At 39.1% G+C, this 14605-nt stretch overlaps 1 protein-coding gene across 1 annotated transcript in view; it reads right to left on the bottom strand.

Moving 5' to 3' along the window:
* Window positions 1–14605, bottom strand: part of IPO8 (importin 8) — a 47393-nt gene that overhangs the window by 27999 nt on the left and 4789 nt on the right. Inside the window, exons 2-8 of the mRNA XM_075756223.1 lie at window positions 10875–10956; window positions 8639–8795; window positions 4864–5022; window positions 3749–3905; window positions 2641–2730; window positions 1717–1811; window positions 1045–1129 (exon numbers count right to left, since the gene is read on the bottom strand). Coding sequence (XP_075612338.1) covers window positions 1045–1129; window positions 1717–1811; window positions 2641–2730; window positions 3749–3905; window positions 4864–5022; window positions 8639–8795; window positions 10875–10956 — 825 coding nt within the window. The remainder of the gene's footprint in view (window positions 1–1044; window positions 1130–1716; window positions 1812–2640; window positions 2731–3748; window positions 3906–4863; window positions 5023–8638; window positions 8796–10874; window positions 10957–14605) is intronic.

Genomic DNA, 14605 nt, shown 5'->3' with positions numbered 1-14605 from the left:
CTGGCAGCATGCTGAGGAGCATGTGTATTCTGGAAATACACATTATCCAAACAGTTTTCACTTGAAAAACAGCATTCCAAGGTGTTTTTCAAGGTTTACAGGCCAAAGGGAATCGAGAGCCCAGAATCACGAGCAGGAGAGTGTACTACGTTCTCCTGGCTTCTTAGGAGCCTGTTTGGAATGTGTAACCTGAAAGACTGGACACCCAAGAGCTTTAGCTGAGCCAAAAGCCAGGGAACTACCACTCCCAGTCATCAAGTATATGGCAGGCTGAATGAGAAACAGGAGGAGCTGTGCCGAAAACATCCCAGTCTGGGAGCCAGCATTCTCCGGGCTTTCAGGCACCCAAATGCTATAGCCATTCCACCAAACCAGGGAGATGCTGGAAGCCCACCTGCCCAGGGACCCACAGTTGAGCTAGCAGAAAAACACAGAAAATTCTTGACAGGAACTGCCTCTCTTCTATGCAACTTTATCAGAACTGAACTGTCCCCACACCACCATGTTAATAACAAATAATTAGCATTCCCCAAGAAAAATAATTTCCTTGCAAACTGTGAATTTATGCTCTATTTTCATAAAATATGCTTTCCAGGTACAAAATAACTTTTATTGCTGTTCTCCAGACACCTTCTAATCTGCTTGTATCTTCCTGAAATAAACCAGTATCATTGGATTACTGTGCCTAAGTTGTTCACAGCAAAAGTAGTCACTAAAGACTGGCCTGAAAATACACCCTTCTATGACATGAGGCTCCTACATCAATAGTTTTTTCTCTCAGCTATATCTAGAATGTTTATACATGATGATAATAACATTTTATCAGCACTCACCTTTTCTGAGAATTTTCCTGCAGGGTTTTTTTGAATTGCTGAAAATCTGTATTGTTATAAACACAAGAACTTCTGAATCGCTAAAAGGAAAACCTGCCAGACTCTGTTCATTTTTGTTTAATGAGAGAACTTCGATATGAGCACACTGTTGAAAAGCAATATATTTGTTCAGCCAAAATGATCTAACTCAGAAACAAATGAATGTACTTACCTGTTGTATGCCCACAGCGTAGGTTTTTAAAAAAAACTCTGAAAATTCAAAGTATTCTTTAGTTACATTTCCAGGACTTCCATACCTTTAAAAAGAAGAGGACACAGATATTTACATTGTGAGAAGTCTACTGTGTCAGGAAACACAGTACTTTCTAAAACACAAAGGACTCTGAGTAATCTTCCATCCCCAAAGGAATCCTCTCCCACAGGTTCCTTCTAAGCCATTATTTCCCACATAATGCCCCATTTCCCTTTTCTTTTCTTAGATTCTTATAAGGTACAATACTACAGTCAAGTAAATATAGCCACCTTTTTGTCACAAGCTATGTAACTTCCATGTTTATGATTTCCTTTCAAATCTTCCCCTGCCTTTATACTTGAGAATATAAGCACTTGTAGCTGGATGCTACAAGTAAAAAAAAAATAAAATAAAAAAAAAAAGTACTTTTCCTGTGGGGCTAGTTTCTTGCCATTTTAGAGAGTCAAATCATTTCACTAAGAGCTCAGACCGGTAGCTGTGACTTTGCAAGGCAGAGGACAGCAGCAGGAATACCTCCTCAGTGATCATGAGCTGTTAAATCAACTAAATTGTCTTGTCTAATTGCTCCTCAAGTAGTGTTACAGATGCGTAACCCCAACTTAGTTTTTAATCAGTTTGTTAGTTTATTACCGTTCAAAAAGACGAGCTACAATATGCAATGCCCACTTCTTGCACTTCCACCACACCAGCTCTGGTCTATCATCTTCATCAATTTGCAAAGTCTCCTATAAATAAATACATTTATTCTAAATTAGCTATGTGTATTGTTGAAAGAAATGATGCTTTAAGCATTCCTTGCCAAGTAAACTAATACAAATGCACAGCATCAGCTAAAGCTTTGTTTCTGTTAACAGTTATATAAGATTCAGGAACTTTCAAGATCTTACTTAGTCAATAGAACTGTATATGTGCAATACTTGTATAATGCCTGTACTTTAATCTTCAAATTTATGCATATTTAAAAAACTGACACTCTCATATAGCCCTGAATACTACACAGTGGAGTGCATTCTGGCTTAAAAATTAAGCATGATATTAACTCCTCCGAATAAACACACCCTAACCATGTACTAATGGAAAAGCCATTAAAACAATGTTAAAGTTGTGAAATAAATTTCTGGAAAAAAAAAAAGAAAACCCAAACCCTTAGGAAATGCCAGTTAATGTTGTACACATACAAACAAGAATTATAGTTACTATTTTTATTCTGTTCTTCAAGAAATAGGAAGGATAGATGAAAGAAACAGAGGAAAGGAGACAAACGATGGGTTTGTGATAATCTTTTGATTCTCAGGTGAGAGAAACTGGCTAAAATATTTGGCAACTTCCAAAATGGCCCATATTGGAGTTTACACAGTATCACTACCTCAGACAATGAAACTCTGACAGCTTACATGATCTTCCTGCATTTCTGTCAGAAACACCACTAATTCCAAGGATATGAATCTTAAATGACATCTTAAAAAAAAAAGAACACTTAGAAAATCTTCCCACTGACTGTTCCTCAAATGACAACACACAAGTATCCGAGGTCTTCACAAAACCAAAACTTACTGGAGGTACGTTTCTGTCAATGATAGTACGGAAGATCTCCATCCACTGAGTCATAGTCTGGTTATTCACCAACTGGAGCGGCAATGCGTACTGAAGTAAGAAAAAAACCCACTGTAATGAAATACTAATTCTTTCTGAAAAAGACATGTTTCTACAGTAGTTACATTCCCAGGAAGATGAGTTTTTAAGTAAAACTAAAACTAATTAGGTTAGATATCAATACCATTCTAACTGTATCCTTCTTGGTACAATTTACAGAGGAATTTCTGAGCAGACACTATTTGAGGAAAGTTCCTCAGAAAAACTTGCTATTTCTTTCTGTTTTTCCTCTTCTTCACAATAGTCCAGTTAACTTTTAGGGACCACAGCAGTGTGGTCCAAGCGTTACAGGGTTTGGGGACACCAAGAACATTTTAGTAAGTGAAATGTACTCCTAATTACTACCTAGTTACCATCTAGTAAATCTTACTTGTCTAAAAGCCCAAAGCAAAGTGGAAATATCGAGGTAAGCTATTGGAAAGTAAAATAGGATCATGGGATCTTTTTAATCCTCCTCCCATCTAATAACAACCTATTTTAGCTTTTTAATCCCCAATAAGAATTTTCAGACTACTCCTTATCTAGGATCTAGTTTTGTATCTCATTCTCTGAAAGTATTTCCTCACCAAACTCATCCTGTAAAAGCTAAACTCATCTCTGTTAAATGCATGTGCCTCAATAAATATTTTCTGTCAAATCTTCAGAAGATAATGAGAAACGCCACCTACTTAAGCGCACTTATCTGACAATTACACTACAATCTACACTACTGTCACTTTCAGAGGCTAAGCAGCATAGATCTAGATACTCATATAGTTTCTATCAGGTTATGTGTGACTTTATAAAAATAGGAACATTTCTCCAGTAAGCTTACAGGCAGGATGTGCAGAAGTACCTAGGTTCATTAAAAATTTAATCTGAGGGATTGTGTGACCAGTTTTTAAGTAGAAAAATCTATAAGGATCATATTTTTTATAAAAGCATTTATTGTACGTGATTTTTCCTATCCAAACTGGTATTCTTATTCAATCACACCCATGAGTGCATGGAAGGGGATTGCTGTGCCAACCTGAACAAGAGCATAGAAGATTTTTAAGATTTGTTTCTGAAGCAGTACAGAGTAATGGGAGTTATCAGGCAGAAGCTGGATCATCTGCTGCTGAATCCGAGGCAAAAATATTTGCATTGCTGCTATGAGAGGATCTCGCTCCTCTGCTTTTTTGTATCTGCAAAGGAAAGAAAAATGTTGGTCTAGGATCTACACACTGGAGATTCTAATGCCTATTCCCCACCAGCAATTTAATTTCTGTACCCTAAAAATAAATAAATTAATTAATATCCAGCACTCACTCATTCACTCTCCCCTTCTCTAGTCCCCACCTCAACAATTTGTGCAAATTCTCTAACCTACAGAGAAATTAAAAACAAGTGTTACCTTATATAAAGTGCGGCTATTGGGAGGAAGAACTAATGTTCTGTACTACTGAACTGTCAGCTCACAGGAGCAAGAACTTGAATTTCTCTGACACTCATACCAATGCCAAATCCAAGCTGGGTGCTGAACAAATAGGAGTAAACACCAATTGAAAGGAAAAGACAATTCCTTTGTTTTGACAAGATTCTCTCTTTCTCCATTTACATTTCTTTTGTGCACTTTATACATATGTTTCTAACAACAGGTAATTGTTTTAAAAAAACGAGTGAGAACGCTCACTACACTTCTCCTAATCTACATTTTACGGATTTAGACTATCGGGAAGGTGGTACAGGTAACAATATGCACTAGGAGCATATGACAATGACAGTACTGTATTCATGACATAAAAGTAGAAAATAATTTGCATTCGTATATGCAGTATTTGGGGAATCTTCAAACAAAAGAAGTTATAAACTTTTAAGAAATTTTTCACAGATAGGTTAAATCAGATCGAAAGTACAAAGCCTCAAGAAAAAATGCCAGTAAATCCATACAGATCATTGCTGGCATCTCTGCTTTCAATTCACTGATGATATAAAGATGATAAATAGATTTATTTGCAGGAAAGGAAGCATATCACAATTATTAATTCCTATTTTCTATCTGAATTCCTTATAGATCTGCCAGTGCTATTAAGAATGTCATTCTCAGTAATCAGCTGAGACTAAAAGTACCGATTCCTCATCTACTGATGGACATCAACTTACTCGTAAGTCTTCACCAGCTGATACAGACACAGGAGGCTCCCAAGCCAGCTCCCACTGTTCTGAGACTGCAAGTAGTAGCCTATCTTGTCTACCACGGCTGTCCAATGGCCAGGAAAGTCATGTTTAATGATAGCACGGAGGCACATTGTCAGCTGAGCTCTATGGTAGGAGGGAAAAAGAAATACATTATAAGTAAATAAGATCATGGTACAGTGTTTAATATTAAAAGATAGAACAGAAATCTTGGTTATTGGCTACAATATACATATTACATCATAAGTACCATACATAATTTGACAGCACTGAAAGAGTTCTGGGAAGTTGCAGAGGAAAAGCAAGAAAAAAAATCCCAGGGGATTTAATTTTAAGGAAGAAACTAATTTCAGAACATTTTAGCTACTTTCCTCCCTTCCTCCTCCCTCTCCACATCCATCAGGCAATATTTGAAACAATTGCCTGCGAAACCAGCTAGCTTTGTACTTTGAAAAGGAATGTTTATACTTCTACATGCTTATGAGGCTGAAAGCAACCACAAAAACACAAATTTGTACATTTTTATTAAACAATATTGGCTTGTGTTATGATCCAAGCCAGAAGTTCCTCATGAAATCACAGTTTTCCTGGGATCTTCTAGAACAGCACATCTCAACCTCCGAAGCATATGGCAGAGCCAGTAAGGTAAAAACATCTTACCATTCCTCTCCCTCCACACACTTTGGATGCCACTCACTTGCAACAGTGAGGCAAGACAGGATTTTTAATTGACTAAAGTGAGGTATGACTAAAAAAGCTGAGAGGCACTTAACTAGAAGCTGTAAATAAATAATTTTGACTCCACTAAGGCATTAAAAAAAAAAAGTCTCCAGAAAATATTGGGTGTTCTATATTTAGTTTTCCCTGAGTATCCTCTTGCAGTCCATTACGTAACGAGCTACTATTACAAAGTCGTTCAGTAAGGGGGCCTTCTACCTACTGACCCTTTTAGCTTTGTACAAACTTACCCTCCCCCTCAAGCCTCTGGAGTTTATTCTTGTTGCTGCCTTGGTTCCTCCTCCCCCCTTATTCTCACAAGCAAACAGTGAAAAATATCAGTATTACAACATCAGACTAGTTCCAGTAAAGTTTCTTTGACTTTTTTAACCTCTGACAAATCTACAAGTTTAGCCAGTATTTAGAAACCCTCTGCTTTATTCAAGGTGATTGTCCCGGGGTTTTCAACAATCCTTTTAGATGTAGATTGTCATTGTAACATCAGGACATTTTGAATATTAGGGTATGAAACGATGCCTGAACTAGTTTGCAAAAAAATCCTCAAAATTCCACTATTTTGTGTTCTTTTGTATAAACTTAGCCTTGGTATTTATGACATGATGGCAGGGGAAACTACATGCCTTTATTACATTATCACAGAAACAACACAAGCTTCCTTACCTTGTAGCACAACCTTGGCAAGGAGCACCTATCTCTTTCAGTGAGGATTCTAATCAACTGCATCAGATCATGTTAGAAAAACTGAACTGGAAATGATGATTTAGTTCATTTTCTTGTCTCAGTACAGGACCATTTATACCCTAAGCATTCCTGGCAGGTGTTTGTCTAATCTACTCATAAAGACCTCCAGTGACAGCAATGTTAATGCAGTCTGGTGTTTCTTTTTTTTTTTTTTTTTTTAAAGTATCTTCTCTAATCCTAATTTCAATCTATAGTCAATCACTCCTCTTCCAGATACGACTACTGACAAAAAAAGACATTTTGGGGCACCTAGCTAATGGAGAGGAGGAAGGGAGAAGAGGAAGATTTTCTTCTGTTTTTCAAAGATGAACATCTATACACTAATCTACTCTACACTACTCTACACTACTCTAATTCACTTTAATTAGCGTGGTGAACAATCATAGATTGTAGTATGTCTGTGAATCTTAACTATTCTTCCAGCAAAAAGAATCACAGAATCATAGAATGGTTTGGGTTTAAAGGGACCTCAAAGATCATCCAGTTCCAACCCTCCTGCCACAGGCAGGGACACCCTCCACTAGACCACACTGCCCAAAGCCTCATCCAACCTGGCCTTGAACACTTCCAGGGAGGGGGCATCCACAGCTTCTCTGGGCAACCTGTTCCAGTGCCTCACCACCCTCACAGGGAAGAATTTCTTTCTAACATCTAATCTAAATTGACCCTCCTTCAGCTTAAACCCATTACCCCTTGTCCTGTCACTACACTCCCTGATAAACAGTCCCTCACCATCTTTCCTGCAGGCCCCCTTCAGGTACTGGTAAGCTGCAATTAGATCTCCCCGGAGCCTTCTTTTCTCCAGGCTGAACAATCCCAACTCTCTCAGACTGTCCTCATAGGAGAGGTGCTCCAGCCCTCTCATCAACTTCGTGGCCCTCCTCGCTCCAACAGCTCCATGTCTCTCCTGTCCTGGGGCCCCCAGAGCTGAATGCAGTACTCCAGGTGGGGTCTCACAAGAGCAGAGTAGAGGGGCAGGATCACCTCCCTCAACCTACTGGTCACACCACTTTTGATGCAGCCCAGGGCACGGTTGGCTTTCCGGGCTGCAAGCACACACTGCCGGCTCACGTTGAGCTTCTCATCAATCAATACCCCCAAGTCCTTCTCCTCAGGGCTGCTTTCAATCCATTCCTCGCCCAGTCTATAGTCGTGCTTGGGATTGCGCTGACCCACGTGCAGGACCTTGCACTTGGCCTTGTTGAACTTCATGCGGTTCGCACAGGCCCACCTCTCCAGCCTGTCAAAGGCCTTCTGGATGGCATCCCTTCCCTCCAGCGTGTTGACCACACCACACAGCTTGGTGTCATTGGCAAACTTGCTGAGGGTGCACTTGATCCCACCGTCCATGTTGCTGACAAAGATGTTAAACAGTGCCAGTCCCAGTACCGACCCCTGAGGAACACCACTCGTTGCTGGTCCCCACTTGGACATTGAGCCATTGACCACAACTCTTTGAGTGTGACCATCCAGCCAATTCCTTATCCACCAAGTGGTCCATCCATCGAATCCATGTCTCTCCAATTTAGAGACAAGGACGTCGTGCAGGACAGTGTCAAATGCCTTGCACATGTCCAGGTAGATGACATCAGTTGCTCTTCCCTTATACACGAATGCTGTAACCCCATCATAGAAGGCCACCAAGTTTGTCAGGCACGATTTGCCCTTAGTGAAGCCATGTTGGCTGTCACCAATCACCTCCTTATTTTCTGTGTGCCTGAGCACAGTCTCCAAGAGGATCTGCTCCATAATCTTGCCAGGCACGGAGACTGACCAGCCTGTAGTTCCCTGGGTCTTCCCAGAGAAGAGCATTTCTTCATTCTTTCAACATCTTAAAACCAAGAACGCTAATACACATTTAAATATTTGGATTACATCTAAAAATTGCAAAAGTAATTGAAAAAAGGGCTACTAGAAAAAATAAAACAGATCCTGGGCAATATTTCCCTGAATGGTTAATTCTGTATTGCAGATAGCCCTCTATGCTACTTGCCCTGTATCAGCCAAATAGACAGGCTGTGACTACAGCAGCTGTTATAAGACACTTTAAACAACACCGTAAGAGGATAAATCACATCACTAGGCTCTTAACCAGGTTACTACATTTCTGAAAATCAAGCGCACATAAATTGATTATCATTACATTTTCAAAACAAGAACTCGCTTCATCTCCCAATAAATTGAGATTCTCATGTTAACTATATCCAGACCGGTAGGTCTGAAAACTTGAGCTATAGAAATATCTCTACACAATATAAGGTACCTCACTAAGTCAGGAGAACGAATTATTCCTTCAACAATGTTATCACGAATCTGCTGACGATCATTTTCATGAATGTTGAATGGAAATACTGCTTCTCCAGGAGGTGGTTCACGATCCGGCCAGTACTGTGTCACCATATTCTTCAGGTAAATGGCAGCTAAGTATAAACATTGGGGAAATAATAATTTAATTCCAAAACACCTCCACATTACTCTGTGCTCAGCATGTAGTACAGCTGAAAGTAAAACAGAGTTGAAAAGATGACTGAAAACCACTGCATGAGTTCTTAACAATTATAGACACTAAGCACAGCTGAGTCGGAAAAACTTTTTTTTTATCATTCCACACAAGATCAGGCTCAAGTGCATGGTCCTAAACAGAACAGGATAGTATTTCAGTCAGCTTCTATCAGGGTACATTCTTTATTACAACAGTCTTGCATATGGACATAATATCCCACCGTTCTAAACAAGGAAACAAAAATCTACTTATCTTCATTTTTACTCACCCCTAACACAACTACTCAAGCTCAGTACGTGAAGTTTTGGAAGGCTCGTGTAAACAAATCATTGAGCACGCAGATGGGATGCTCTGCTTGGGGAAATGCCCAGTATGAAACTGGCATACAGTCTACCTTCTATTCAGACAGAAATGTTTGTTGTGAATTCCCTAAGCTTTATCTCACTGTTAGGATTTCCCATAATCCCTTAGAATTGTTCCCTTCTGTCTCACATGAAAAACCATGAAAAATAAAGTTAATCTTCAACTGAAAATAAAGCAGCATTTATGCCTCAGTAGTAAAATGCCTGTAGGTATTCTTTAGGAAACATAGGAAATGTAGTGTAAGACATTAAAGGAATGTTCTTAATAAACTCTTCTCTACTATTTTGGCTTGATTACTAGCTAGGGTTTTAAAGTATAAATAAGATATCCTTGAGTACAGTATTTTTTCTTGGTGATGACAAAGTATGAAAAACATGTAGTTCGTAAAATATTTTATAGAAGTAAGAGGAAAAACAATTCTTTGTCTATGACATGCCAGAATATTCAGACAAGAAACAGGTCCAGAAAGACTAGCCCAAGACTTTAATTTACTTTGTCCATTGATCTTCTTGTCATACAAATTCTTGGCTTTTAAAAAATTCCCAGGGAAACCTGTTGATTTACAAATGTAATTTAAATGTGCTTTTCTATTTGACACCCCTACTTTAAAAAAAAACAACCTACAAAACCAAAAGTATGTTCTACATACTTTTTATTTTCTCCTGAATGATACTGAAATGAGAGATTAATTTATGAAAATGACCTTATGGAGTCTAGATTAAGCATCAAACTTTACTACAGAATGGTTTAACAATGCCATTCAAAGTTGGATTATCTTTGAAAAAATACACGCCAGCATGACAAACAGCATATGTCAGCATGCCCCAACGCACTCAGGGGATTAACAGGATCTGTAAAAAAAAACCCAACAGTGCTTCGATGGGAAATGCTGCTCCATAGGATAAAAACAGAGCTGTGAATGAGACAGTATTCATCAACTTCTTGAAAAAGCTGGATATTTTCTGAATCTGTCAAAAATATCATATAGGAGTAGTGAAAACAGATTATGAGAATTTAGAATCTGATTTTACAGAAATGTATACCTTAAAATAAACTGTGACACCATACCTGAACTCACACGCACAGTTGGGCAATCTTTCTGGACATGCTCAGACTATAAATGTGTAGCTTACCAGTGATATGACCTTCTTTCATATCTACTTTTGTGAGTGGACACTCACAACTGACTATGTGGGGCTTTTTTATTTTTTCAGAAACCTTTACTTTTCCAGGAAAAGGATTCAAATAGAGAAACATTTATTCAAATGAGATCCATGTGGTTTTTGTTTTCTTTTTAATTCCCACTTGTCTTGGCTTCACTACTACTTTACCAGCAGAAGAAAGAATACCTAAGGCTCCCTGGGAAGTCAGTTTTAAGCAGAAAGGTTTCTCTTTTCATATCGGTATCACAGCAATCCAGTAGGGATCACTACAAACACAAGCAAGCCAAAGTGGGACTCAGCCCTATACCCCTGGTTTTAGCCGACCCTCATGTAGGAAAGAAATGGCAAAGATCAACCCTTTTCCACATTCAGAACAATCGTGAAGTTACTTACATCGCAACAGCTCAATACTCGGTAACTAACAGACTGACTTTCTACTGAAAGAAAACAAAATGAGGAATTTATCTCACCTGCTTGACGCACTGGAAATTCAACTTGATCTGATACTATGATTTGCAGCAGGCTTGGAGCAAAATTGATAATCTTATAGGACTGAAACACATATAAAACACAGTTAGCAAATCACCATGTTTAAAGAAGACTTATTACCAAAAGCTGCATAAGAAATACAAACTAAGGATTTTGCAGTGTTCTTTGACTCTCCTCATGAAGTATATAAGGTTTTAGCACTTGGATTTACCCAGATCTGCAGCAATCCAAATAATTACTTGTAAAAGCTGAGCATATAATGGCACACGGGTGGAATAAGTAACCTGACAAGGCTCTCTATTAGAGATTAGTGATAATGAATATTTAAATAACTCTGAGAATGCATAATGCGAAGTGCTACAGATCTGTCTTTGAATTATTTAGCTTAGCCTTGTAAGTCACATGGATATTGACATGTTTCATTAATACATACCATTTATTTGCAAAATAGATTGTGGTACAATAGCAATACTGCATCTTGAAGAGATAAAGAAAACCATTTAAAATTATTTTCAAGTGTAAACAGCATCTGCATTAATCATATATTTTACAGCTCTCTTTCAACAGACTAGATGTATAGTGCATCCTAAAGAAAAATAAAAACTGGGGAAACACAGCAGAATAATCATTTTTAATTAAAATCAAGTGCAGACAGATAACATTTCAAAACACACAACCTTCCTGGGAACTTTTCAAACACTACATCAGCCATGCAGCTGAAGAATTTCAAAGAGAAAACAATGCTCACTGAACTTCTGAGCAAAGCACGCCAGATTTAAAAGATGTGAAAATCTGATAGCATTATACTGCTGTCATTCAACAGGGGTCCTCCAACGTGAAGAATCGTTGACTCAGCGTGGTGCAGTCACTGCTAAGCCTTGGCAACATCAGTAGTTACTAGTAGGTCAGATCTTTCATCACTTAGATCCATGTGCTTGAGGTTCAAAGACAGATGTTTCTTAGGGATAGATGACAGAAGCTTTATTTATTTCATCTTTTACAGTGTTTCTTTCCAACTAGATTATGTCTGGCAGTTCTGTGGTTGTTTCCAGAGCTGTGCTTTCAGTACAAATATACTACATCCTCCTGTAAACTTTGCCTCATTCGAGAGCTGTGAAGTAAGAAGTACGTTCTGCTCTTCGTGGACCCAGTTCCTTGATCTAACATTTCCATAATGAGGTAAAATTACATTGCTTTCATGATGCCTAAGTGTAACAGCAGCACCACAGTGCTATCATTCAATAACTTTACCAAATCACTTAACTTTCTGGCCCTCATTGTAGTCATTATAATGATAGTGTAATTCTAACCTACTCTCTACTCAGAGACTCATTTGATGTTTATAGAGTAATCTGAGATCTCAGATAAAAGCAGTAATGGCAAATCAAAAGCATACTCTCCTGCAATTCCCTTTTCCATAAACTTTAATTATCCATCAGAAATGCTCCAAATAAAGTAAAAGCTATAACAGACGGCACAGGAACTCCATTTATCTACGGACGTGCTGAAATACCAGCTTTCAACATCAACTGGCTGAAGCGTACTGGATTCCAAAGATCACCTTTTAATCGAGTATCGTGGAGTACAAAGCTTGTCCTTCCGTCGCTACCAGACAGAATCTGTACAATGTTTGTGGGTTCTGACCCACAGGCCTGCAGTAGGCTGCAGCATCCTCCAGCACTCAACACCCAACTCCCAGGGAGATAAGGAAAGCAGGAGGAATCCCAGCAGCACAGAAAACCAAAAATGTGCATGAACTCTAATTGTCCTTTTTCTTCTAAACAGTGCTAATATGCTGTTCTCAGACCTAATCTACACACAGCTTTTACTACTATAAACACATTGAATAAGAACACAATCTTATTTGGGGTTGTTTTGTTGTTTTCCTGCAGTATTCCTACCAGTATCACATTTAGGGTGGACATGGTGATAACAGTATAAATTATTGCCCTTTCTCTGTGCAAACAGCTTTTACTGAATCTACATTAAAGTCACTGCTACTCCAGGAAGCTTTATTGGTACCACTTGTGCTGGCGCACAACCGCTATCCCTGAAGTTTTGCCAGGATATATACAAATATGGTTATTTGGCCCGGGCAGCAAACCCTCTCAGCGAGCGCCTGGAGTGACAAAAGACATGTTACGCAGAAGGTACGCACAGCGTCTCAGAGGAGGCCCCATCCCTACCAGCACGCTGCTATGAGGTTTTCTTTACACTTTGCACACTGACATCCCTAAAGAGATCACAAGGACACAGTACAGTATCAAGTTCCCACTAAATCCTTTTACTCCATACTATTGTCATTAGCATAATTCACATAGCTTCATTTTCTACTCATTATCAGAAACACGAACACTGTAGAGACCCACAGAGATTGTGTGCTCATTTTAGAAACAAGATACCTGATTCTGTTGTATTTGTGAAGCTCAAATACCATCCTGTTCACTTGTGCAGCAATAAACCCAGCCAGGAAAACTACATGCTGCTTGCAATTTTTGGAACAGAGGACTTTTTAAAAAGCTGCATGCAGCAACATTTTTCCTATACCAGCACATTCTCTTTGGTTTAGTTGTCAGGCTAATTGTGATCTTGGGACGTTATCCTTTCCCTTCCTTGCTCAGGAAATCATACCACAGGCACCTAGACACCGCTGAGTAAAGCTGTACGTATCACGCGAGCAGGTGCAGAGCAACTGTTAGGTAAAAATGTGTAAATGGAAGGAGACAAGGAAGAGACTTCAGAGCTGGATGAGTTCAGTAAGACGGTTATTTGTATCGTTACAGCTGCACCTGAACTTTTACAAAGGGAGAGCAGGAATATCGTCAGTCCTATGGAAGGAATGGAAAGCTATCTGCTGATTTTGAAGAGCGGTGCCCAGGAACCGCAGGGAGGCACCAGATGGCTGAAAAAGACCTTCAGCGCAACTCCTGTAACACAGCGTGCTGCTTTGTGCAGCTTGTGAATAATTACATTGCCTGGAATTCACACTGTTGTGATTTGGTAAAACTTTCTATTAAGGTGCTGATCAATGGGGGCATATGTTTATTTTGAAGAAAGTAAAAGGTTTTGAAAAAATAAACTTTCAATGAGTACTTGTAAAGAACGATTATCTTAAAGCTCTGTAAAACGCATACTGGCTGCTCTTATATGAATCACAGATCAGAGCACTGATGCCAAAAAAAAAAAAAATCTCATCTAATTTCCATTGGGATTAAGAGGATGGGATACAGCAATGTGCAAGGCTGGCAGCTAACCTGGGAGAGGCATACAGCACTGGTAAATGCAATGGGGTTTACAGCAATGACCAAGGAGATGCATATATCCCACAGATCTTGTTCCACCTGTGTCCACTGTCTCAGGATCTGTGCCCTGCAGCTGTACAGCTTCCCGCACTCTGTCCTTTCACCTTTGGCCTAACTGCATTCTTCCCTGCCTCAGCATCACAGCTCCACTGTTCAAAACATCAGAGAACACATCATTTTTTTGCCTGTTTCCTCTTCCATTTGATTAGGCATAGAACAGATGACACCCAAGAAAGCCTCAGACAGGCCACTGAAAAACAGCAAGACGAACACTGTTACACGTAAAGGACTAGAGATAAGCAAGGAAAACACATGAAAATTTCCCCAAATGGATCCTACCAAAGCAAATACTTCCCACATCTAACATTCAGATTTGGCTCCCAGGTTATCATGCAGCGTACACTACTAAA

This window comes from Balearica regulorum, chromosome 1, assembly GCF_011004875.1.
Source record: "Balearica regulorum gibbericeps isolate bBalReg1 chromosome 1, bBalReg1.pri, whole genome shotgun sequence".
NCBI classification, from domain to species: domain Eukaryota; kingdom Metazoa; phylum Chordata; class Aves; order Gruiformes; family Gruidae; genus Balearica; species Balearica regulorum.
Note: the sequence above shows the minus strand (reverse complement) of the source record. Positions and strands in the feature narration are given on the sequence as shown.